We start from the raw sequence: 26,903 nt of genomic DNA, 5'->3' as shown, positions 1-26,903 counted from the left end.
TTCTATCTTTCCAGCTGGTTGAAACAATTTTATGCAGATGAAGATGCAACTCCACAGAGCCTTTGAACTTTAAGGAGCATCTTTACTTGGCTTTGAACTCTCAGCAAGGTCCATGATCTTTCAAAGCAATCTATTCTGCCTGTGGAAGCTTCAAACAAGGGGGGAAAAGGCACGGTTAGAAAAACTGCAAAATATGATTTTTTCTTCTTTTTTTAAATGCTTGATGCTCCTGGAAATAAAAAAAAAATAATAAAAAAAAAACAAACCAGAACTGAGTGGTATCTGAAGAAGTGTATTCGGCACTCAAGTGTTTCCCTAATTAATTGTTTAGATGAGTACAAAAATAAATGCAGCGACAGCAAAGATAAACAAACCACTTTAGTAATAAAGCCATATATTTGTGCAGACACACAAAAATAAATGGCAGCTCTTAATGAGCACAAGCAACGAGAGCAAAGAACACACTTCATGTGGGGTATCCAAAACCTGAAGCTCAGAGACATTTGAGAGGCTTCTGGCAACAGCCTCTACACGTTTGCTCCTTGTACAGCACTGAGGCTGCTGCAGCTCCAAATTTGCTCAGACTAATGGTGTAAAAATAAAAAATGGGCTGAAGAAGAGTTATAGCTCATCCTTCATCTCGCCTAGGCAGCCTCAGAGAAGCAAGAAAAGCACTTGTGCTGAGAGGGATTGTTATCTCAGGTGATGATGATGATTATTTATTTTTGTCTGATGATTAACTAATGTTAAATCAATGAAGGAAGATGCAGAGTACACGTGTAATGCATATGCTTCCAAAATGAGAAACAAAAGCTATGATGACTCATGCAGCCTTTTCTTGCGGCTGGAAAATGAACTAATGAAGGGGGAATGTGTAATCTTACAAACCTAGGAAAGCATGTCTCAGAGAGGACAACGTTAGGCTTCCACATGCCATTTTTCCAAAGTTTCCAAAGTTTTTCTATGTTTCTCAGAATCAGGATTCCCATCACCTTCCCATAAAACTATTTCACAGTCTCACATGCATTCAGTGTAAGGACACTATTTACAGCACGCACTTAATTTCACCTTGCTATTTACATCTTGAACCTTCCTAAACAACAGGATTACTTTGCAACTCAATAAGAGAGTGAAACAATATAAACCTATGTATTATAAAAACAAATGTTATCCCCTCCAGAAATCATAGAATGATTGAGGTTGGGAAGACCACTAAGATCATCTAATCCCACCATCAACTCACGCTTGTGATTGCTCTAGACCACATCCCTCAGTGCCACATCTGCCCTGTTCACCTCCAGGGACAGTGACTCCACCACCTCCCTGGACAGCCTGTTCCAATGCCACACCATTCTTTCTCAGAAGAGATTTTTCCTAATATCCAACCTGAACCTCTCCTGGTGCAACTTAAGGCCATGACCCCTCGAGCTGTTGCTGTTACCCGAGGGAAGAGGCTGATCCCCACTTTGCTACAACATCCTTTCAGGGAGTTGTAGGGAGCTATAAGGTCAAGTCTTGGCACTACTGACGATTTCTTTCTTGCTACTGGCAACCATGTATGATTTGGAACTGATTAAAAAACTATTCACCAATATTTAATATCTGTTAAGGGAAAGGAACATCGAGAGCATAGTGGATGACCCAACAGGTACGTCTCAACCCATCTATTACTGTATGAGAGCAGTCCAAACAAGATGCTACCATGATACATAGTCCCTGTAGCTCTCCAAATATCTGTATCTCAGATGTGGCATTTAATCAGATCAAGATTTAAAATAAATCTCCAGCAGCCTGTTTCCAAGTTATGACAAGACAACTACTTGGCTAGAGAGGCAAAGGCTGTATGAAATGATTGGCACCTTCTCAGGACAAGAAGAGAAAGGAGCAGAATGATTGGCAACTTAATCAGAAGGAGAAAGAAAAATAGAGAAAAGGAACAAAAGGAGTTCCTAAACAGCTATGTGTTGGCTCCTGCGGCTGTCAAAGGTGGCCTTGAGCAGGCAGTGGCAGGAGGGCTTACACTGAAGCTTGTCTGCAGAGTAGATGAAACTATTCAGTGCTCCTTGGCATCAATAGCATGCAGAGCCTGAATGTAGCTAATCACGTTTGGTGCAGCATGATGCTGTATAGAGTTCTCTGCAGGTCACCATGGCAGTTTGAGGAACACATCCAACAAAATACCAGCTTAAGGGTGCTTCACTACCAAGAGTTTTATCTGAAATATTTCAAAAAAAAAAAAAAAAAAAATCCAAGGGGTCCTTGCAGCATATTTCATCTTTAGCCTCTGCACATTCTCTGACAAAGGGCTTCTTCAGTGCTTGTTTTGCATAGAGACCAATCTGAATAATCATAATATTTAGGTGGCAGTACCCTTTTTTTTTTTTTTTTTTAACATTGCAGTGTGTTTTTGTCTTTTATTCAACGTGCTATTATCTCTAGAAGCATCTATGTTAAGCAGATCTACAAAAACTTCCTGAAGGAGAATTGAGGAATGGTGGGTTAGAGGTCAGCTTGTCAAATGAGCTTTGCAACCACCAGATTTTACAAGCATTTCTTGCTGTTTCCAAAAAAAACCCACCCTACTAATAGGTGACTTCTATTTGTCCCCGAAGTGCTACAGATCTACAGGGAAACTGCAGAGCTACGTCCTAGGAATGTGAGGTTTCTTTCCCCAGATAAGATGGAGGATAGGGGAGTTAGGGCATACTTGAAGGGAAGTTCTGGTAAGACTGGGACCCACGTATTGTATAATGTGCTGGCTCCCATTAAGTACTATTAAGGCAAATCTAAAGATACTGCCATGCAATTCAAAAGTCTCTATCAGCCTGCAGCACTATTCACTTTTAGATTTTGCATGCAAGAAAGATAAACCTTAATGTATAGCGAAATTATTTCTGAACCTGCATATCGTATGTTTTCACTATAATACGTATCATAAGCTTTGACACAGAGATAACTAAGCGATTACTTGTCAACTTCCTCTTATTCCATTAGTCTTAAAAGATAGGATAAAAAAGGCTTTTCATGTGCAACAGCAGGCTTCAGATTAGTCCTGCAGAGTTATCAAAAACGTGGAACTAAATATCAGACAAGCCCAATTTAAAATGATGAAACACTTCCGAATTCTAAAACAATTAGGCTGATTTACAACATACAGCCTGATACACTGTAGGTTTGAATCCTTTTTTCTTGCTTTTTGAAAAGGGGAAATTTTTTTTCATGCTAGTCTTAAATTAGTGTCATCAGCATTTTTTTTCCTGAATAATATTCAAGAGCAACTCGTACACCACCTAAGGCCACTTGGGGAAGGCTCTTATTTCCAAAGGTTGGCTACAGACAGTTGAAGAGCAGCAGCATCTCTCTTTTCAATGCTTTTTTATTCACATTGTGGTACCAGTTTCATAATTTTTCAATTCTAGGTCCCTAATTTATGCTGGCAAACCAAGGATTCTGGGGTGCTATGAATATTACTCGGGTGAGGCTTGCAATTTTCTCCTCTATTCCTCATGGCTGTTCGTAGAAAACACATGCATCTTAACTGCTTCAGATCCTATTGGGGTGGAGATTTAAACAAACACTGACATTGGCAGTTTTGCTCTGGCTGAGCATTGTACTGAAAAGTCATTACTGGAGCTTCAATATCCATTTGATTATAACTTGTGTTTTAGGAGGAACAGAAGACATGAGAAACTCTGCTTTCAGTTACAAGACTATGGCAGTGATGGCAGTAAAACTACTCAGAGCCTACTCCGAAAGATATCTTGGCTCCGTTTTTACAGAACACTGGAATTTACAGGAAAAAAAAAGATCAAAGGTACATGGCATTGACAACGCTTTCTTAAGGCTTTCACTTTTGCAACACACATAGACAATGGATTTTAACTGAAAGTCCTATTTCTCTAAACTTAAGAGTATTAATATTTTAGTATGATTGCATTTGTGAATGAAGACATTCAAAAAGCCATTATGTTTTCAACTTAGGTTAATAATAAGGCTATTTTTCCACCCACTCTCTGGCACAGCTGTAATGTTCTTGGCCTCAAGTGGGAGGCAATGTGGAACAAGGATTAGCAAGATGGATGATATACAACATGCAGTGCCAATTCACATAAAATATTACTAGATTGGAAATGACTGTTTACTGTCTCAGTGATTACATGACCACTTTTTTTCCTTCCAAGGAACATACAGTATGTGTAGTTCCTCTATGCCAATAAAGCTTAGAGTGTAGCACCTGGGTAATGACAAATTAATTTTTGAGCTAAGCCTGATGATGGGGTCAGCCAAAATCTTAGGCAGAGTTTATCCCCAGTACTATTTTACATGGCAGAAAACGCATCCCTCACATTCATTGGTATTAGCACAAAATAGGGATTATAAAACAACCAATAGAAAATAAATGATGTGGGGGGACCAAAAAAAAAAAAATGCTGGAAGTGTGTCTGTTTACAGTACAATAACAAAACATTATCTTATTGGCAGGGGGAGGGGTTGGAAACAGCATCCCAAGGTCCACTTCCAAATAAAGTTGGACAAAACATTTAGGAATGCACTAAGTGGAACAAACGTGGATTTGGCAGACAAAAGAACTGGATGGGCTAGCAGGTTTTTATCTATTAAGACAGCTTTCCAAGCATGGGACCTTTGCATCCTGGAAGAGGAGACCTTTTGCCCGATCTCATACCCAGCTCTCTTGATGAAGAAAGCAGCCCAGCCACAAGCAGATGGAGATGGAGGGCTCAGCTCTGGCATGGGATGGCTGACGGCTGCAGCATGTTCAGGTGCCATCATACTTCCAACCACTCAGGTCACGGTTACCTTGACACAGCAACCTTCTTACTGACATTCACTTTCTAACCATGGTCATTTCACTAAGGCCTCATAAAACACGTATTCCAAGTTTTATGTTCTGTCCAGTAATAAAACTTCTTTTACCACAAAGTCAACACAGACTGTTTGAATTATGAGCGCTCAGGAGTTCCCATCACTTGGAGTGTTGGCCACAGCCCCTGCCACAATATCAGCAATACTTCAGAGTTGAAAAATGTTTTCTTTAATAATTTTAGTGAGAGAGGACTTTCACTGGAAAGAGAAGTGCCTCAAAATGGCTAAACTGTCTTATCCCCAAGCAGGGCTCCTCTGAAAGGGCTGTTTGCAGAATACAGACATTGCCATTTTCATGTAAATGGTTTATTGATTTAATAAAATGAATAAACAGGCTTATATCCTTATTATGTCAACTGCAGATGAGCTACAGTCATCGAGACACCTATTCCTACAAAAATAGTCCCACTGAAATTAATCGTTGCTTTCACTCCTTCTCCCCCATAAGTGAACACCTAATCTCAGCACTTTGAAATGCACATTAGTTGTTTCAATAAGTAAGATGAGCAATTCTTGGTTTTCTTAACCACCCAGGGCCTAAGTGGATGATCTCTTTACATGCTCTGGATGACGAACAAGACATTAAGTATTGGAATTTTTCCTGTTGAGTAGCCCAGTGAGGCAGAGCCAAGTTTTTATTCTTGCTTGCGCTGTCATTTCCAGAGTGTCAGACTTTCCATGATCAGTGCATCCCACGTTCAGGTCACCAAAGCCTCAGCTCTGCACGCCCCAGACTTGTTTCAGGGAGTTATTCCAGTGCTGTGATCCACCACCCGAAGTTCTAAGTCTGCTCCTCTGGCATGCTCAGTTTGGCAGCTGTAGGAGAAGGGCTGTTAGATGAGAAAGAAAAGGCAGAAGTAGGCACATTCTCTTCTCCTACTCATTCTCTAATGAGCTTTGTGCTATTTTCTTTTAAATCTTATTTAAAATTTCAGCCTTTCACAGCAAGATCAGCAGGAACAGATCTCTGCTTCAATAAAGATGCACAAAGCCCTTTTTGTTGACGACAAGTGTCCAAAACTCTGGCGTCTGTGCTCTGCAGTCTCACGGCAGCTTTCAATCCATCTTGTTCATTTGTGCTGTCAGTGTTTCAGGACAAAGATCATTTTAACAATCTGTTTGTAGAGCGTGTCTTACAATCTGTTAGGTGCATCAGCAATACATATAGTAGATGTTAATAGGCACGTACGGTCAAGGCTGGAGCCCTTGGTTTCGGGTCCCATTGTTGTCTGCAGTGCACGACTCTCCCGCACAATGGAGGCGGCTGTACTTCGAGTCGCTGTGTGCATGCACTGTGTCACTCTGCAACTCTAGAAACTGTCCAAATTCCCTACAAAACAGTTATTTTTTGTCAAAATAGTCCAAGAGTCCAAATTCCCTAAAAAAACAAAACAAAACAAAACAAAAACTCCCAAAAGGCAATGTGTTTCTAGGGAGGCTTTCAAAAGTTAAAGCCATGACCACATCAACGAGATCACAGTGCCAAATTACCTTTTGCAATATCCTCCTTAAATACAAAATGCAGCCACAAAACTTCGGGAAAAAGCGATGCCAGGCACTACCTAATGAACGCTCAATCATAAACACTACAAAGAAATGTCTGAAAAGAACCCCTACTCTCTCTTCTACTCAAGATTGTTCCAAAAAATCACATCTGGCCACAATGGTAATCATGTTTCTCATCCTTACCGAATATTTATCATGCTTTTTGTTTTGTTTTGTTTTGTTTTGAAGCCAGCACGCGCTTTTGACATTAGACGCACTGCACATTGCTCTCCCACTCCTTGCAGCACAGATTGTTATTCTCCTGCTTTACATGCTGATTTCTCTTTTGTGAACTGAGACCTTGAATATTTTCACAGGGGAAAAGCAGATCAATGATTTTTTAAGAGAGCTAAACAATTCTGTGTAATGAACATCAGTTGACATGGGCAATTACACTTCTTCACACACAAAAAAGCCAAAAACACAAATACAAAGAGGAGATTGTAATTCCTTTGAATGGCATGTGCCCTACTGACTGTACCAGAATGTCAGCTGCATGCATAAACAGGGGTGGGTGAAGTTTGGAGTGAAATGTGGATCATTATAATGTAAGATGTGTAGGTTAATAAAAACTTTTGCCATTTCATTTGGCCAACAATAAAGAAAGTTGCTTTAGAAACCAGCCCCCTGTTTCCCAATTTCCATCGAGAATGGTCCAAAACCTTTTTTTGTTTTTCTTGCTGAATGCAAGGGCAATTTTTCTGAAATTTCATATATTCTTTTAATAAAGAGTGAATATGAAAGGAAAATTAGATAATATCAAACACAAAGAAGCTGCATACTTCAATGATATTTGTACCGTTAAAAAATATTTTGCAGAAACATCCAATACACTACGTATTCTCTTTAATGGTTAAAGCACAGGAGCAGAGTAGGAAAACTGAATATCTTTATCACTGGCTGGAAGCATGTCTCTGGCTATGTCACTCTGCTTCCACGCATCTGAGTTTTCCTATAACGTGAATATGTTAACATGGCTTCTTTGCATTTCTGCTTTTATGTAGGAAGTCACACAAAATACCCTCCTGGATGTCAGTGCGGCGTCTTTGTATAGTGCAAGAGTGAGAATCCTGTGTTCATGGCAGCATTAAAAATACCAGCAGCGTTATTCAACAAAACCCCTCTGCATCACAATCAATCCCTGCTCTCATTAGTGGGGCCTGTGCAATCAGTGCCCACTGCCGCAGCCCCATTCCTGTTGTACACATGCGCTTGTGCTTTGCCGTGGCCATCATCCATGGCAGTGGGGATGGCCACTTACAAATGCCAAAAATCACACCTTCATTAGATGCTTGGAAAACCATCTGTAGCAGGCTAGGTGATTACATTTTACGTACCTACGCTGACACTTGTTCGTACCTCCAAGCCTATTCCTACTCAGCAAAGCAATGAAGAACATGCTTCAACTTTAATCACCTGCTGAAGTCATCAGGGCTGTGTGCTTAGCTGAACAGGGGTCTTTAGGAACCAAATATTATTTTTAGTAATAAGGAGACCTGGCAATACACTAGATGGAGCATTTGATAGTAAGTAACATTAATTCAATTAAATCCTCTTACAGCATACGCTCTTCAGCTAATGTAGTTTACAGTGAAATTTTCTCCTGCACTCATTTAAATATAATTGCTGCACTTATCTTGTCATGAGGAAATTTCTGAAGGTTACTTGTACTGTGCATGTGTAAACCTACAAGCTATGCTGACCTTTAGTTGTGCGATTTTTTGGAACTACTTAGACCGCAGCCTCTAAAATAATAATGGCAATGATAATAATAATTCCCTACTTTCACACAGCACCTTTTAACTCAGTGTATACCCATGTGAGAGCTAGGAAGCAATAAAGCACAGAAAGGCGTGCTAGTAGCTGAGGACTGGAAAGGAAAGCTAACACTTGGGAATGTGGAGAATGTAAGGGCTGGGAGATAATGGATTCTGAAAGCAGAATTTTTGTACAGCGCTTTGCTTAATTCTTCCAAAAAACACGAAGGGGTATGGGATTGAGACAATTTCATATCTACTTTTCACACAAGGGCTGGTATTACTAATAGCTATGGGGCACTCCAGTGTCATGGTGTGGTACCATACTCTGTGATAGCTATCAGCACCTGACTGAGCGCAGCTATTGACAAAACCCAGGGTCACTGAGGTTGGTGGCACTCCCAGCTGCTTTCCTACAGGTCTCACTTAAGTGTACTCAAAATGACTGACAAAACTGGAAACTGGCATCAGTTGAAAAACCCAAGAAAGCAAAACCAAAACTCCAAAACAAAATAACTGAGTCCTAAAGCAAAGCAAAACTTCAGTGTGCACAAATACCCATAACTGTTTGGAGAGTTTAATGCAATATTGAAAGGACAGGTATAGAGATACGAAGAGGAACCTGCTAAGCATGACAGAGATGAGCATATTGGAAAGCCCAGCGTACACACAGCGAACATTTCAGGCCCTTTTGTATGGCAGACCTTCCACCACAGCTCTTAAGCTCTCTGTAACTAAGTTCTAGTACTGCAAAAGGAAACCTTACTTATTTTCTCCATCTCTCTAAGTGTGGCCAAATGGGCATTCGTAAGGACGAGAATCATTTTATGTAATCACGTCTATTTGGACATCGAGGCCTGTCAAAGCTTGCTTTTTGCAGCATTAAATAAAGAATGGGAATAAATAATTTCAACTAACCCCATTCCTGGAGGTGCTCAAGGTTGGATGGAGCCCTGGGCAGCCTGATCTGGTGGGTGGCAACCAGCCCATGGCAGGGGGCTGGAACTAGATGATCTTTACGGTTCCTTCCATCCCAAGCTATTCTTTGACTATATGATTTTCATCCTCTCAGTCAAGCCCAAGACCTGCTGGATGAGGAACCATCAAGTGACTTCATACAGCTCTTACGGCACAGCTGACATCAAGGGAGCGCTCTTAAATCAAGTGTTGATAGAGGAGGCTCTCAGTTTCAACATTTTCCCTTCCACAGAGAGTTACCCCTGTGCCCACGAAGTGAATTAAAATTGACAACGAGAAAAATCTAATTGAGCCAAAGACAACACAACCCTTTGCACTACAGAAGATGAAGCCCCAGAGGAATTACTCAATGCAGTCCACGTTAAATCTACAACGATTTTATATGCCATGAACTGCAAATGAAAAGGAAGCCTATTGTTTAATACCCGTTTTAATTGAGGGGGACATAGGAGGAGTGGGACTCAGTGCCTATGTGTCTGCTACATGCATTTTTTCTGTCCTTATTAGCTCCACTTCATACATGACCAAACCAATGCAGAGTTCACCTGGGCAGTGTTAACATTACGAAATCATTGTGCTGAAAGAGTTCAGAGATTTGAGTGCTGAAAATGAAGGCAGCAGATTTCATTCAGGCACAGGCAGAATGTTGCCTGCCTGTTCCAAGTCACTCAGCAATTTGGGAAAAGTCCGACAGCCCTCTATATCTTACTTTTTCCAGCTGGTAACAACTGAGTGCTGGTATTTGTCTCCCTTTGCAAAACACTCGAGAAGTGTGGCTAAGCAGTGCTGCTCCACATGGTGCCTCGCGCATCCGTACAGCCCCGACGTCTCACGCAGCACCCTACATTAATCCACTCCCTGTTGCAGTACAGCTCCCGAAAATCGCAATTGAAAGCATGACATCTTGAGCTACGAGGATAGATAATTAGTGTTTCAAACAAATTTGCCCAGTTTAGTTAGGCAAATAAGAGACATGGTTTATTATAAAACCACCTCTTCCACCTCTGTCCAGCTTATTTCACTCTTCTGAAAGAATGTATAACTGGGATGCAGTCACTATTTTAAATTAAAACCATGAGGTTGTAGACACCAGAGTTTCTTCCGCTGCAAATATTAACGAATTTATGCACCACAAAGTGTAATCTGCAGAGTCGAAGTCTAACGTCCCACTTAAAACTGCATACTCATGGGCACAGATGAGACAGTAATTAGGTTCAGTGAAAACCTGAAAAGATCCACTGGAAACATTCAAATTTAATTTATTCATGAGCTTTTCTCAGAGTGTTTTTATAAGCAATTAGAAATCGCTTATGAAAGGAATCATAGATTCCTGAAAATGCCTTTTTCACAGAGGTAGACAGACCAGGAGATTTATATGGCATACGCTGCTTTCTGCCCATAGCTCGCTGGCTTGAATTAAGCACAAAACCTGGTTTAGAAGTCACTAACAGACTTGGTCCTCAGAAAGTTATTTGCTACTTCTTTGAAATAACATGCTGTTGCTGACAGTGCACGATGGAATGGATAGATGTCTAAAAAGCCTGGCAGCACTACAACTGGCATTGCCCAACTCTTCCTGGCTCCTGTGCCACAGCCACCTGGAACTAAGCAGGTTATGGGTCCAGCCAGCCCTGAAGCATGCTCCGCACTGTGCTTTCTGTATCCTGACCCAAATGAAAATGCAGGGTAGCAAGGTCCAGTGCAGCAAAGATTAAAGTAATCAACTTGCATTTAGTTCACATTGCAAATGCTACACAACCATCCATTTTGTAACATATTCTAAAAGGTCAAAGATTAACAGACATCCTTTCAAGGCTTTCCTGGGATTTAAAATTCACGTCAAGAACTAGGAAAATCGATGACATATTTATACTAAACCATTTTACATGGCTTTTGGCTCTTTACTGTGACCCAGCACTGTAATATTTAAGTGTTGCTCACACCATCTCAGCAGTGACAGAAAAGTTTCTCCTGTTCCGGATTCTTTCCATGAGCAAAACTTCTCTGGCTTTTAATTTGAGGCTTTTATTTGTGTGTATGTGTACACGTGCACTAGTGTGTCATTTCTGTGGGGTGACAGGAGTGCAATAAGAAAGCAATGAGATGGAAATGAGTCTTGGAAGCTGCAGTGTAGCTGAAATAGACGCTCACAAGGCTAGCTCACAATCACATCTCCTTTTTGACACTGCTCCGTTGTCAAATACTTTCTTTCTTTGTGCTCCATGCCAAAGTGTGCGAAGATTTCAGACTCATCTTCACATCCTTCGTAAAACCTCCTACTAAAGTCATGAGCAAATGGCTCAAACATTAGCACTGAGTGGAATTAGAAACAATATATAAAGAAGAAAGCACTTTTTGGAAGCCATTGTTCCTTAACATCACGTTTCATGTGGTACCAGATAAGTAATGCATGTTTACTCAATCAATGAAAAAATGAAACAGGAAAGAATTTCGGTGCTAGGATTAAAACTCACTGATACGAGCTCTACTATGCAACTGAAGAAATGGGATACCATAAATTTCAAATTGACATTGTCCTGCGTTATTGCAGACATATGTTTTAAGTGTATGCATCAATCTTAAAAATATTTAAACATGTATGTGATTTTATGTCTGGATATTTTATCTATTAATTCCTGTGTGCAAGTGCGTGCATGACTTGACTTCGATTTTCTCCATGTATTACAATTTTTGCCTTTGAGATTATACATTTGAGAGAGAGAAGTTGGGCATATTATTCAGATTCAAGAACGGAATTTGATTAGCAGTTTTTTCAATTTCATTGAAAGTTCAGGCTGTTTTACTGCCTCCCCATGTGTCCTTTCTGATACAATGACAGCACTTCTGAAAACAGATTACCCATTTATATTTTAAAACATTTGGGATTATTTTGGTGAAGTTCTAAAATACTCTATACGTAAATGCTGGATGGTGTGCTGAAGAAGTCGACGTTACAACAAAGCTCTGCCTGCCTTTTTAACTACCATGCAAGATATTCTTTTCCAGCACTGTCTTAACAAAACCCACTATTTTTTAAGCTCCGTAATTCTCGATCATTAGCCTTCAATTGCTTTTAAAAATAATAATATAGATATATATATTAGAAAAAAACAACAAACAACAGATACCTTTTTTCCTTTGGCTTTTTTTTTTTTTTTAAATCCCTAAGTATCAGAAAAACTGTGCACACATTTTCAGCTGTGTTTCTGGCATTTTCAGAGGTACCTGGAAAATGCTTGAATTTATTTAATGTCTGAATTGAAGCTCAACTATCCTTTTACATAATGTATCTTTTCCCCAAGTGTTTATCAGAGATGAACATTTGAGATCTATTAAGAAAACTACAATTGATTATGAAGTTCTGCGCTTCTAAGGGCTTGCCTGGGTATTGGTTTTCTATCTGGTTAACCAAACTGATTCATGGAGTTTGTTCAAGTTCATTCCAGTTTATGCATTTTTTCAGCATAGATTTAATTAGCAATGTGCTTATACAGTCTTAGCTAAGTTTTCAGAATTCATAGGCAGTTACAAATCACAGTTAGGCTGCAATAAAAAAAGTGCAACTGAGGAGCCCCAAAGCAATCTACTTTAATCCCTCAGGGATATAATCTCTTACAGCAATAAGTCGAGACCTCACTTCTGGACCAAGCTTTCAATGTGATAAATACCAGAAAAACACAGGAAAAAATGATGCCTGAAAATAAAGCTTAATTCTGTAGTCATTCACTGCTGTACATAGGAACATAAAATAAGGAGAAGGAAGGTTTAACGTAATATCTCTCTCTTTAAATATCACAACCGAAAAAACACTCTCCACTCAATCCTCCCACCTTCCTCCGTCGTTTCTGTTTTGCAAACGCAAAACCCCTGCTCTCGTTACAGGATCTGCACAAAGACCTTCCAGGAATTCTGCAGTCTGACTACATGGGATTTGCCGGAATACGTTTTGGTACTGAAGTGGATGACTTTCTTGCCATAGTCAATGATGGGAATATACAGCGAGCCTGATTTATGTGGAGAACAGGTTTGCAATCAAGCATGCAATGGGGCGTTATCCTCATCTGCTCCTTCTCTTCAAAGCCATCCAAAAATATCAGGGGTCACCAGAAACCGCAGACCCTCTTCAAGCGGCGCATAGATAACCCAGGCACACAGCCCTGGCAACCCATCCTGCTTACAGGGTGAAACTGTGCTGGGATGTGGGGAGCAGTCATGTTCAACACAACTCCAGGCATGCCTATGTTGAAATACAAAATGGAGGCAAGAAAGAGAAAAGTTTATTTTGGAACTTTTCTCATTGCTGCTTCTGGAAGACCATTCTCTGCGCTGCATGTGGAAGAAGAAAGTTTGACTGAAGAAGTTTTTTTTCTTCTTTTGGCCCTGCTGTTTCTCAGTCTTAAGTCTATGCTGTGCAGTCCCGGGGTTCGATATTAATTGAAAGAGCTGATCTATTCCTGCCTTTGGTATGTACTTCAACATACTGCAGAAACTTCAATCATATCCCCTTATAACTTTTTCTTTCCAGACCAAGGTACAGTCCTGTATTCTTCCACAGCATCTTCCCTTTCAGCTTTCTTGTAAGTCAATGCTTGAAGCCCTTTACAAGTTAACCTTCTCAGACCTTTCACCATAGCTTAACCCTTCCCGACTTCACACAAAATCACGCTGCTCTTCTCTAGACCTCTGCCCCTTTCTATAGAACAGTGCTAAATATTGGTAACTGTAGTTTAAAACATGATCAAAAAAATCCTTCTTTAAGTGGTACAGTATTTCCTTGAAAGCTACATTCACTGCTCCCATTTATACAGCTCCACATTTTCAGTGCCTTTTTGACCACACGGACACAAAACATCATGTTAGTACTTTCAGGGTATGTGCACTCTTCAAATCCTCTCCTGCTCTAGAATCTTTGAAAAAGATACTCATTCAACATCCGTGCTCACTCAAAACTCAAATTTACTCTTTTTGCCTGTGCTTCATTTTACCTGAGTTTCTTTGTATGACATTGTTTGCTCCAGGTTACCTTCTCCCCCATCCAGCCCCTTCTGCACGATCCAAAAAGTTGGGTAACAACTTACTGGTTCTCCCTGTCAAAGCCATTTACATAGAGAGTGAAAAAGTATCGATCTCCGATACCAGTCCCCGCGGTTCTCCAATCATCATCCCCTTTTTTTCCCCTGGCCCGTAATCTTCCCCCATTCTAATCTGCCCTCGATCATCTAACCAGCTCCTTTCTCCATTTGAAAACGGGCCGTTCCCTGCTTCACTGGCAGCCGTATGTATTAGGCTCCTGTGCGACGCTGTGTGAAATGCCCCTGGGAAATCCAGCTTGATTATATACACAATTTCACACCTGTCCACTCTCAGAAAAACCTCTTGAAAACTCCAGCAGATTTGTAGAATAAGAACTACCTTTTATAAAAATCAGCTCACATCTACAGTATATTTTATAACGCTGCTTATAACCCATATAAAATTCTAGAATTAAGGGTCTTTAAAGTTGAAATTTAAACACCCCAAGGTCAGAAACTGAAAAGTCGAAAACTCAGCTTTATCACTTGCTCTCCCTCCCTGTTGTACTTGCATCTAACAACAGAATTTGGCTTTTGCCAGTCTTTGTTGTATTATACTTTTTGCAGTGTACAAGGCACCTGCAAAAAAACAGAAGTACTTTTTCATTCAGTGCATGACAGATTTCAAGCCCAGGATTGTAACAGAAGATCTCTCAGCTGCGATCACTAAAATGTAGTCTAAAATATGCATGCATAATGGCTGCAGTCCTGAGTCCTGCAGTGTAGGTGCTCAGGACACAACTCATCAGATCTCGAAGGCTAAACAACATTCATGGGAACCTGCAAGAGCATCCTAAACTCGAAGTATGTCTATGGAAAATATGTGGAGAAACCTTGACTCCTGCAGTGCTGGCTGAGGGAACCTCTAAAACTGTTTTGCAAAATGCAATGCACTGAAACTGCTTCTAGGAGCAGACAGAGTGCAATCAGCTGAGTGGCGTGGCAATAGTAGGCGAGGAGCACTTGGTTAACATCTCTGCTAATATTTAGGATGGGCTTGTGTGCCAAGCAGAGTGCTTCTGCTCTGCTCCTGTGCAGGACTGCCTGAGTCCCCTCATCTCCTCCTTCCCCACAGGGAATGGGGCACTGAGCAGGAGTGTGGGGTTCGATGGAGTGGAGGATGCATTGCAGGCAGGAGGATTTCTGAAGGGCCTGCTTATAGCCACAATGATACCCAAGTAATCAGATAACTTCTGTCTCCGATATGCCTTGCCCATCCTGTCTCGCCTGAATGTAGCAGATGAATGCCTCATTATCAGATTCCCCTGCTTGCTTCTTGGTAGACTTAAATTACCATGTTAAATAGGATAATAATAAACACTGGCCTTTAACTACAGCACGTCCTTGTTCACTCAGCATCCTACCTCTAATCTGATAACAGGTCTGCAAAAGGCTACAAGGCAAGAGAGAGGCGGTTGTCACACGGTGCCTCTCCTTGCTTCCTGGAGAGAGATTCCTGCACGAGCAGACTCAGCCTCACGTTTCGTGGATCCTTGAGCCCTGCAAGAATTATCAGGTATGGAAATGGTACAAGAATGATGTTGCAGATCTGACCCAAGACTCATCTGCTACGTCTCAGAGAGCATAAGCAGCCCTGTGCCATCTGCCTGCTTTAGCGCTCCAACTCTGAAACAAAAGCAGTAAGGGAAATATTTCCAGCTTTTGAGAACAGCGGTGAAGAGGAAAAGCCTTGGTGGCACTGGATGCTACCTTCGTGCTGAGCTCACTGCATTGGAGATATTACAGGAGTTCTTTTTAACAACTGGTCTGAAAAAGTCATCTGTCCACCCAGAATAAAGATGGACTGGGAGCAAAGATAGCTACTCTGCTGAGACTTGCAATCCCCTTAGCCTTCAGAAGCTGAAAGTACCATTTATTTCAGTGCTACAGGATTTCCTGACAATTATTTTATTTTGTATGTGTGCGTATTTAGTTTGCCTAATCCCCTGGATTTCTCTTGTTGCAGAAAGAGGAAGAAATCTCACAAAACAACAGGGGATAAATGCATAAAGTCAAATTACTTTGCTGCACTCACTCACGCATCCAAAAAGAACCAGAGGACTGCAAACTCTGGACAGCACGAGGAGTTTCCTGCTTACGAAGGATATTCCAGCCATTACCCATTGACATGCAGCCATTCCTGTGGTATAAGACCCAATTAACAAAGCTGCACAGAAGCAGTATTTCTGTGGAAGTAATATGGTTTTTCTCTATTTTTCCCAAATCCATGAAACTTGGCTTTCCACCTCTCTTCCTTCGGCTTCAGCTTTTCGGAGCTGGCAAAGAATACAAGAAGTAGGAAAGCAGTGAACTAGGCCGTCTGTCGTTCGAGGGTATGAAAGGCAGTCTTAATAACAGCAGGAGAGAGAGAAGCAGCCGATGGTTATTTTTGACAGAATTGGGAGACTCTCCGATTGCTGCTTCATAAACAGCTCATCAGAGGAGAAGTCTGTGCAGATTGGAGAAGCCCCCTTGGCCGAGCAAGCAGAAACACACAGCCCTCATCTGGTACGAGAAAAATCTTTCAAAAATCAAAACGTCTTTCTTCAAAGAAAAGAGCCAACCCCAGCCCCAAATGTGTAGTAACACTACTTTGCATTTTCATTGTCGCAATTCATGGCTTGCGGAATATTCAGAAAAAAATCTGGGTGATATGAGCCTGTGAAAGTCCTGCACGACGCACAGCCATGACCATGCAATGAAATGGAAAAAGGACTTTTTCCACTGCCACGTGACCACCAGGTCAGCACAGTTCTGCAGAGACTGGGGGCAGGAAACTGCCTTGGATTACCCCAATCAACCCAAATAAAATAAAAATGGTTGTGTCATGTGAGTGTTTGCACAGAGGGAGAACATGGAATTCACCCACAGCCCCTAACAAAAAATCAAAACTCAGCTTTGTTATCAAATCCCATTTATATGGCACAGGCAAAGCATTTCTCATGCACTGTGATGACAACAAGACTACCAGATATTTTTCAGAGTGATTTTTTTTTTTTGTTTGTAACAGATTCTTAATCTCTCATGCAGAATCCTTTGTGCTACTGGATTAAGCAAATAAAGATCATTCCTGGTCAAGGGATACCCACATGAAACTCAAGAAGTTTCTATATCTGGCAGCCTTGCTGGCAGCCTCAGCCGGGAGGAAGCACGGAGATACGCTGCTCCACAGCTTCCAAGGGAAAAGCTGACCACCGGAGGACCTCACTGCTGGGTCAGGGAAATATAAGTCTGAAGGTTATTCTGTCTTTTTGGGGGATTAATTTCATTTACTCATTAGAACATATAATGCCCGAAGTGACATAAAAGCATCATGTCTGAGTGGCTGAAAAGAGTCCTAGCGAAACAACAACAATAAAAAAAACACTTCTCAAAGAGAATATTGAATACGGGGACTACAAGGCTTCATAATTAGTCTACAATGATTTGCATGACCTGTGCTTAATCCTTATGCCTTCCAGCTGCCTGATGGACAGGTACCATATAATGGAAAACGCTACAGAAACGGGAATCAATGACTTTCCTCTGTCTTACCACAATATCATTCTCACTTCATTTACTGCTTTAGTGGGAAGGCATTTCTGTGGCCCAGGAATCAGCTCATCCTAAATGGCCAAGTCTCAAAGTTCAGTATTTCAGCGGTTTAAACTAAGTAGGAGTTTGCTCATCCATAGCGGCCCGGGCTGCTGAAAATCCAGTTGCCTGACCCCTTAATGCTGCCTTCTATCCAGCGTTACAAGGAAAAGACACTTGGTGAGGGCACTGGGCTAACAGAGCAGGGGGCTGCACACTCAGCTGCGTCACTTCTAGGGAACTGAGGGAGGTGGAAGCAGAACTGCACGGAAACACTGCAATAACAAACACCTTCTGCTTCTGCAGTAATGTGGAAGAAAGCAATCTAGTGTGGGACTTGATAAGCAGCAAGGTACCCCTGTGAGCCCTTTACCCGATGTCGGTGTGATACCGAGACAAAATAGCTGTTCTTTTAACCAGAAGCAACCTACCGAAAAATATCACTCAAAGCACAAGACTGCTTAATTTGGGGCAGCAAAGAGGAGGAAATGCTGAGCCTGGGCAGCGCTGCGCACAAAGCACGGGAGCGCCCGGGTTTGTGCTGTGTGCTGCACGTGACAGCCATCACCTCTCACTGAACTGGAAATCTCGAGGGTGCTGCTCTGCACCGTTAGCTAGCTGCTAGCCCACAAAATCACTTCGTGAGATTCTCCATAAAGGATTTTAGATGCAGTGATAGGAGAGGACTAAAAACTAATAACCACTGAGTCATTTTACAACCAAGCACAAATGCCTCTGAGCTGTGCTAATTATTTGCAATGCCAGCAACAATTTAATGTATGAAACTTGACGATCTCAAAGTGTAAATGAAAATACACAGAGAAAAAAAAAACATTCTGTGAGGCAAAACATTCACTTTAAGGTTACACATAAGCCTATGTTATAATTATATAAGTATAATACACAGAGTTGTCACATGCCTAAATATGCATAGACATACAGCTGAAGAAAGCAATATAGTTGAGGACAAATGCTTTGTATACGGCAGAAAAACTGCAGAAAGAAAAAAGCATCCTTTTCTTTTAGAAAAATACCACTGCCAAAAATCAATCCTTTAGCATGACCACAAAAATAAGAAATCAGATTTTTGAGAAAGGGCAGGGCAATTCTATTTTTTAATTGCCATTGCCTCTGGAGAAATGACGTAGCAAGAGCCCACTGCTATTCTTTCTCTCCTTCTGTATCCTGAAAATCATTCCCACCTGGGGTGTGAAGAGAGGAAACAAAAGGAAGTAGAAAATTATATTTTTCATGAGCTAATCCTGGGAAAGTGACCGCTCAGGTTTCCATGTCTCTTGGCAATAATAATTTAAACAAGGACGGCAATCTTTTGTTATTTTTCGCACAGTTGGAATGCTTGCTTCCAGATAACAGACATTTAAACTGCAATTTAAGAAGAAGAGGAAGACAGCAATCGATAGGTATTCAGGAGTTCTCTCCTCCTAGGAATGCTGCATAGCTCAACACAGTATGCTTCAAAACAGACAGCCCAGATGCAAGCCTCTTTGGAAATTCTAAAGGCAAGCAAGATCACTGAAAAAATCCCTGAAAGCAAACAGAGTACAACCACTGTACCTTTACTTTGGGGAGGGTTCTGACTTCTGTCTCGGAGAACATTAATCTGGTAGACAGCTCCGTAAGGCTCAAAAAGTTCTTTTAACTCTTTTTCCGACCATGAGCGGGGAATCTGTCCAACAAACATCTTAATGGCATCTGGGTCTGGTTGGTCTGAATGATCCAAAGCTCCATTCATCTTGTTAGCTGTGCCGTTACTAGAAAGTGGAAGAAGAGATGAAAAAGAAAAGGCAAGTTAGGAGGCTACGCAGTTTTCATGTGCACTAGATGCAGAAGATGATGTCAATTGGCACAGAGCAGGAAAAAAAAAAATCGGTATTTAATTAATAGCATAAGTATTATGTACAAAAAACAATGCGATTACATTTTTCATTGAGTCTGGTTTTCTCTGCAGGCTGCTGCTTAATGTCATTATATAAGAAGAGAGCTGCACAACGCAAACCAGTACTTTTGCATTTTAAAGCAGAGGAGGGTGGCAAGTAAGTACAGATTTCTCTCCATGGCCGTTGTAAACAGAACTGCTGCGAATTCTCACTGAACTGGCTACTGGCAGAAATAAGGCAGTGCTGGGGTGTGTGTGTGTGTGTGTGTGTGTGTGTTTTGTAATAAAGTCACATGAAAGGAATATGAAACACTTGGCAATCTGTCAGATGACTAATGCAAGATGCCAGCGATGAATTTGCAGATTGTGTGAAGCATCCATGTGTGCATCAAATTAGTACGATATTGCCTAGAATGGAAAACACTCCAGCTATGCGGCTGGTTGCTGCCGATTAGTTGCCTACGCTCTTTAAAAAGGAAAAGCAGTCTGGAGAGTGCCAGTCTAAAGCACATTGTTTATTGCAGCCTGGCACACAAAAATGCACAATTCAAAAGGAGAAAGCAGTGGTAAAATTGCTCGGAAAATTAAAATGCTGCTTCAGAAAGTTTTTCTCCATGCAGAGGACATGAAGCGTTGGAAATTTTTCACACCCTGTAAATTGTTACCCTATCTGATCTGCAGATGTACAGCTAACTTCAAAACAACTACACACTTCTGCCGGGGAGAAGAATTTAGCAACCAAAAAACAAAACAAAACAAAACAAAAAATCCCTCCTCTCTGAGACATATGACTTACTTCGATTTAGGAAGAGTACATTCTCGTAAGGAAAACAAAGAATTTTAAATACTAAATAAAGGTAAAAATAAAAACCCCAACTCTTCTGCTACCACTGACAATTACGGACAATAATTTCAATTTGCCTAGAGATCCTGTAAGTGATATAAGATTTGGATGCTTGAATTTCACGGAGGAGCACTAATGAGATGTGACTTTCAGTGCACTCCTCCCATCTTCCCACTGGGGAAGGTGGGGAGAAGTGTGCGTTCAGCAGCGCTGAGTGCTGATCATCCCGAACTCCACGCATCTCAGAGCCACCTGCCACCATTGGAAAACTTGGCTTCAATTGCACGTTCTCCATTTGACAGTTGTTCAAGAGAGAATGACCACAGGAAGGCTTGGAAGAGCCCGAGATCCGTACAACCACACCAAAATCACATTGCACGTGTGAAAAAAGAATATCTAAGGATGGCAAGAAAGAAACAACACTGTGTCCCTCCCCTGCATCACAGCTGGAACATGTGCCAGGACAAATTATTTAGTCCTCTGCGCTTCATCTCCTTAGAAGCGCAAGGCGCCCGAACATATTAATATGCCCCTAATAACTTCTGCACTTTCCCTGCTTACTGCAGGAAAGAGAAAGTTATATTAAAGGCAGACTGTAAACCAACAACAAGGAGCTCCTTCGTCACTCGTGAAATGCCTTCAACGCGGATCAGCAGACAATGGGATTTATCACACTCATTTATTAGACTAAATTCCTATTGATCCCAGTGAGAGCCTTGCCTGAATAACAGACTGAAGGATTTGGCCCAGCCTTTTCTATCGTGTTTCATGCACAAACGCCCTCTCTTGTTTTACAGATGCTCTTTGTTTGAAGATTCTCTGCTGGTCCCAAGAACACCAATGCAGCCATCGTGATGTCTCCAGGTATTAGAAGCTGTGTATTCTGCACAGACCTAATACTTAGAACTCCACTGCCACCCTAAACAACCCCCACCTCAGACTCCAAGAAACAAAGAACTCCTGACTCGTTCCAATGGTACACAACTTTCAAGGCTGCCATGGAGTGTTGGGCACCTACACGACATTCAGACCTCTGGAAGAAAACACTCTGCTACTTCTTCAGATTTCTTGTTTGTTTATGCAGTGCAAAAAACAACCTCCCTAGCAGGAAGAAAAAATAAATCCCTGACCTATAGCTTAAAACAGTGGAGGAAAATGCTCACGCACTATCTTGTACAAGAAAAGGCAGAAGCTGCGCGGTGCGGTCGCTGGCTTTGTGCTGCGCTCAGGTGACTGTGTTCCTTCAGAAATCAGCTTCACTTTTCACTTCATTTGTTCTCTGCTTTGTTTACACTAAAAAATGAATCGAGTTCCTTTTAAAATTATGCCCTTCATCTATTCTTTCTGTTGGATCTCTTCTTTAAGAAATCCACACGTAATTGCTGTGTTAGCCCCAAATTACAGCAGAGGTCGTATTTAATAAAGAATAAGTTTATTCCTTTGCTTTTTCCTTTACCCAAACCACCTTTACCACTGAGAGCACTACTACAATTTCCATTGCTAACAAGACAACTTTGAGGAAGCCACAAAACCTAACACTTCCAACTGTTTATTCAAGTTAATTGCTCCATTACCATCAAGTTCCTGCTTTCAGCTAAAGGTTCAGGCACAGGCGAAGATCTCTTCTAATTCAACACAGTGCTTACACACTTTCTTTACTTTGGTGGGGCTGAAGAGCAATTACACTGATCATATTCCTTAAATGTTTTATTGGATAAAGATGGTTGAACGCTCTGACTGCAGGTGGAGGCTATGGTACGCTGTGACACAACGCTCCAGGGGACAGGTTTTGTCACTCGCTGCCTGAATTAACTTGGGCAAGTCATTAAAACTTCTCCAGATTTAATTCCACCATCCTCTGACAGCTCTGCCAATCTGCTAACTGTTGCAGATTTAGGAAAAAAAAAAAAAAAAAAAAACAACAACAAGCATAACTTCAAGATTTTTCATTGTAATTCTTTTCTACCAGAGGGTTGGAGTTCTACTGAGCTGCCAATGCTTTGGAAATGTGGACAGGTAAGTTGAACCCATAGGGAGGGCAGTAAGCTTTGCCAGCACAGTCAGGCTCCTCGTCAAGTGATGTTTGACTTCACTGCAAATGAATGCTACCGAGGATTTTGGAAGAATGCTTCGCCACCTCCACTGGGGTTTCAAGGAGGGCATCAGCACTTGCAGGAGCATCCTCATCCAGAGTTGACAGTAGGTAGAGGACTATAGCCAACTTGAATAAACTGAACAAGTAGATTATAGGCTGATAACAGTGAAAAAAAATCCAAAAAAAAGGAACGATTTTATGCAATCTATGGATTAGATCCCTTCCGCATACTTGAATCATCCACTGAGGAACAGCAAGTACAAAGCACACCTGCCTGACAGTTCAGCTCTCACTGAGCTTGTTCAGGTGAATGCCAAATCCAATAAAATATTTTTGATCCCCTCACAAATTGTCTCTGCTAGAGATGAGTTCCCTTCCTCTCTCCCAGTCTCCACCTTCACCATCTGCTCTGGACTAAGAACTTGCAGTGGCCAACAGCCATGTAGTTTTTTGTCACTTTTCCCTGCCACAGTCGCACCCAGAGGGAGCAGTTCCTTCCTGCCTTCCTCTTCCTTACCCACTTTACCCAGGAAAAAGAATCACAGAACCATAGAATATCTCATAGAATATCCCATAGAATACCCCAATGTCCCATGAGCCCTCCCCTCAGCCTCCTTCTCTAGGCCAAACCAACCAAAGGACTTCAGCCACACATCATACGCCTTGCCCTCTACGTCCTTCACCATCTCCACAGCCCTTCCTCAGACACTCTTTAATAACAACACAAAAAAGAAACTATGCATTAAACTTTTCAAGAGGGGCCAAAGCAATCTTTGTGAAAGCTTAGGACCATTTCTTGCTGGCATGAGTGTAGAGATAGCTGTGGCTAGGAGACACTACTAAGAAGAGAATCCCTTGACAATTACTGTCAGTATCCAAATGATGACATACATAAAAAAAGAGAAGAATTAGATTATGTGGCTTGCTGTCTCTACACTGCAGCAACCCTTCCCTCTGCGGCCAATTTAGCCCATTGGACTCCGGGATGACCCAGCACATCATCTTTGCTGACAAGGTGTCATCTGTATCGGAGAGAGCAGCCTGAGGGCAGAGATTAAGCCACCGAGTTGCTGGCTGCTTGTGGTCGCTGCCAGAGCATCGTCTCTCTCAATTTGTGCCAATTTTCTTTCTAATAACCTAACTACCATTCCATCATTTCAGCAAGTTGACAGGGCCACTCTTTGAGGAGCTAGAGATTGTTTTAATATCACTGCTGCTTAAGCAGGGGCACTGGCAAAACCCACTAGACGCCTTCTCTGCCTCTCCCATTCATATCTGTCATTACAGCAAGACTGCTGAAGTGCACTGACTGCTAAGGAGGGCAGTCTTAAGAAACAAAATCTGAGTCAAAAGGAACCCTCTTAAATTCATCACTGTTAATATATTTAGCATTAATCCCTGCTCACTTCCATTCATGCACTAGATGCCAAGCCAGGTGCCGAAAACCTGTTGTTATGGGGACTGAATAGTTTTGCATGAAAGCTGTGTTTCAAAACCATTTTCAGTCCTAGTCGAATTGCTTCTCAGTCTCCTGTTTTGGTCAGTTTCTCTGGCAGATCTCACCCTACTTTGGTTGTTTCGCTGTTTTGCTGGAGATTTGCCCTTTTCACACTCAACGGTACACGACTAAACAGCACATCCTTGAAAAAATGTTTAGCTCCTAAGCATCAAAAGACGAGAAGAACACGATGAGGAAGAAGCTGGAAGTGTAAAGATTACTAAATCCAGCCTAGCACAAAGACATTTGCAGGCATCAGGGTTTTACAGTACCAAATATTTACATTTGAGCTGTGTGATCACTGTCAGGATGTGGGATGAGCACCAAAGGGACACCATCACTTTGAAGGACTTCAACCGCTGGCAGAAGAGATGAAAAACCATCACCTTACCATGTTTGAAAATCCTAACTGCTGGATTGTGAGCAAATTTTATCTGGAAGGACTCAAAAGGGCTTTCTAAGCTCATTGTTTAGAGAGGAATGACTTCATTGTAAGGTGACAGACGGCAGCTGTTTAATGACATGGAGCATTATCGCACAACAATTTCAGCCAGGAAGGGTAGAACAATACCATACTCCATTGGAAACTGCAGGGGGCTGGGATTTAGAGACACAGAATGTAATTACCTAAATTGGATTTTGGCCAGCAAAAAAAGGGCCAGAACCTCTGACAAAAAAAAAATATATATAAAATAGAAGCCGTTCTGTTTCTTTTGTAAGCTGTACATGACTAGGTATCTATGTTTTTGGGGGAAAAAAGTCATCGCCAGAAGAGCCTTCATAGAGCAGTAGCTCAACAGCAGCTCGGAGGAAAGGAAGTTTCATAAATCAGTCACTGCACCCGCTGTAATGTCTTGTACAGTTTTTGGCTGAACTATAAACCACCACTACTACTAATTACTATTAAGTTACACCAATCCATAATGGCAGTTGCTGAATGGCTCTGACATCACACCCAATTAATGTAGAAGCACACAGTGGGACCAGTCCCGCATTCGTAGTGATGTCTACAAAGCAATTTTCAACAGGTTTCTCTGCACCCATAGGCAAGGTGACAACTTTTAGTGTCTGTACAACTCGCTAAGCTGGCTTTATGCTACACTGAAGGCCAACTGCAATTTCAGGAGGGAACAAAAACTCGGAGCTCGCAAAACATTCTCCTTTACTTCGTCTAATAGACTCGTAGAGCCTTGTAACAAAGAGACAAGTAATTCTTCATCCATCCAGCAGAGAGCAACAGCACTTGCACTCACACACATGAGCTACACAAACAATTCTGATGGCTTTTAGTACCTGGCATCCAATGCTGTGATTTTATTCTTGTCAATAGCTAATAATACTCAAGTGCTCACATAAGCACTGAACGGTAAATGCAAAGATGTTTTTCTTGCATTGCCTTTATGCCTGTGGAAATTATCTGTAAAAGCATAATGTTGCTTAAGACAACACAGTCTTTTTTACTGTCCTGACAAGCAATTTAAAATTCAGTCATATTTTTTTCTGGTGGAGTCGGTGTTTAGCTCAGCTTTGCTAACTCTCTGTGTACGACAAACCATGGTAAAACATTAGTCCTAGAAAGGACTACTTGCTTTCTGATAAACTCTAAATTTAGAACACGCGATCACTTTCATGCAAATTTTTGGTAGGCTGAGGAAGTAGCACCACGTCACAGAGGAGAACTCTTGATAAGCTGAGGAAAAAACCCTCTTCCTACACTGAAGGAATTTTTCACGGTGAATACATTCAGGCTGGGAGAAGGAGAAGCAGTGGGAAATCATCTTTCAAACAGGTGGGTCAGAACGCGTGCTGCTATGAGTAACATGAATTGGGTACAGTACTGAACCACATACATACAAGAAAAACATCAGAGCACACCTGAGATAAAACAAATTATTAGAGATTCCTCATTAGTACTGCAGGAAGGAAACAAGGATACAAAGGAAACCATAATATCTATGCTAAAACGCAACTGCTGCATGCACTTGCGGCACAGGTTAGAGCACATACATTCACTGCACTGTGCAGAGGCTTGTTGCCTTCCTAAAAGAACCCCTAAGAGTCGTGCTCACCAAAGCAAACGAGATCATGACCCGGCTGTCACCTCCCCATGCTCACCGCTAACTATGTACCTCTAGAGGCTTCTGGCTGTTCTGGTTCTGGCCTCTGGGTCGCTGCATCACCTCCATTCCAAAACAGTTTGATTTAAGCCTGGGGTTTCACACCAAACTGTGAAGCTCCCTTGCACACGTGTTTAAAAGCAAATGACTTTATTTTAATGTTTCTGCTTTTGGTAATGTGTCCTAGAACTGCACAGGCAAGCAGCAGTGACTTCACAAAAGCTTTGCATATCTGCTACTGAAAAAAAAACACCACACATTCAATATTATCTTAAAAAAAAAAATATATATATATTCAGTGTGGTACCTCAACTCTTACCACTGGTGTATGGACCTACGTTTTAGCCAGAAAATTATTTTGTAGAACATGCAGTAGCGCTTTGTGATGCGCATATGCTGAACACAGACGAAAGTGGAGAAACTCACACAAGTTAAAATACGTGCTTTAGATTACACACATGCACATGTATATACATAAAAACAAGGGAAAGAATATGTGCAGAAGGGCAGGTAAACAGGGAGAGGAAGAGCTGCTTATTTTAAAGTCTTCTGTTTTAGGAACAAATTAAAATATCATTACTAGTTCATCCAATAGTGGCAGCAAACAATTAAATGCACCATCTGTACAGGTCAGAACTGGGTA

General features: G+C 41.4%; 1 protein-coding gene across 1 annotated transcript in view; it reads right to left on the bottom strand.

Annotated features, from left to right (window-relative positions):
* CELF2 (CUGBP Elav-like family member 2) overlaps positions 1-26,903 on the bottom strand; it is a gene marked incomplete at its 5' end in the record, with an annotated part of 370,631 nt that overhangs the window by 111,513 nt on the left and 232,215 nt on the right. Inside the window, 1 exon segment of the mRNA XM_021384356.1 lies at positions 19,385-19,581. Within this exon segment, the coding sequence (XP_021240031.1) occupies positions 19,385-19,581 (197 nt within the window).

The sequence above is a fragment of the Numida meleagris genome, chromosome 1 (genome assembly GCF_002078875.1).
Source record: "Numida meleagris isolate 19003 breed g44 Domestic line chromosome 1, NumMel1.0, whole genome shotgun sequence".
Lineage (NCBI taxonomy): Eukaryota > Metazoa > Chordata > Aves > Galliformes > Numididae > Numida > Numida meleagris.
The sequence above is the reverse complement of the archived record's forward strand: the minus strand, read 5'-3'. Positions and strand labels throughout refer to the sequence as shown.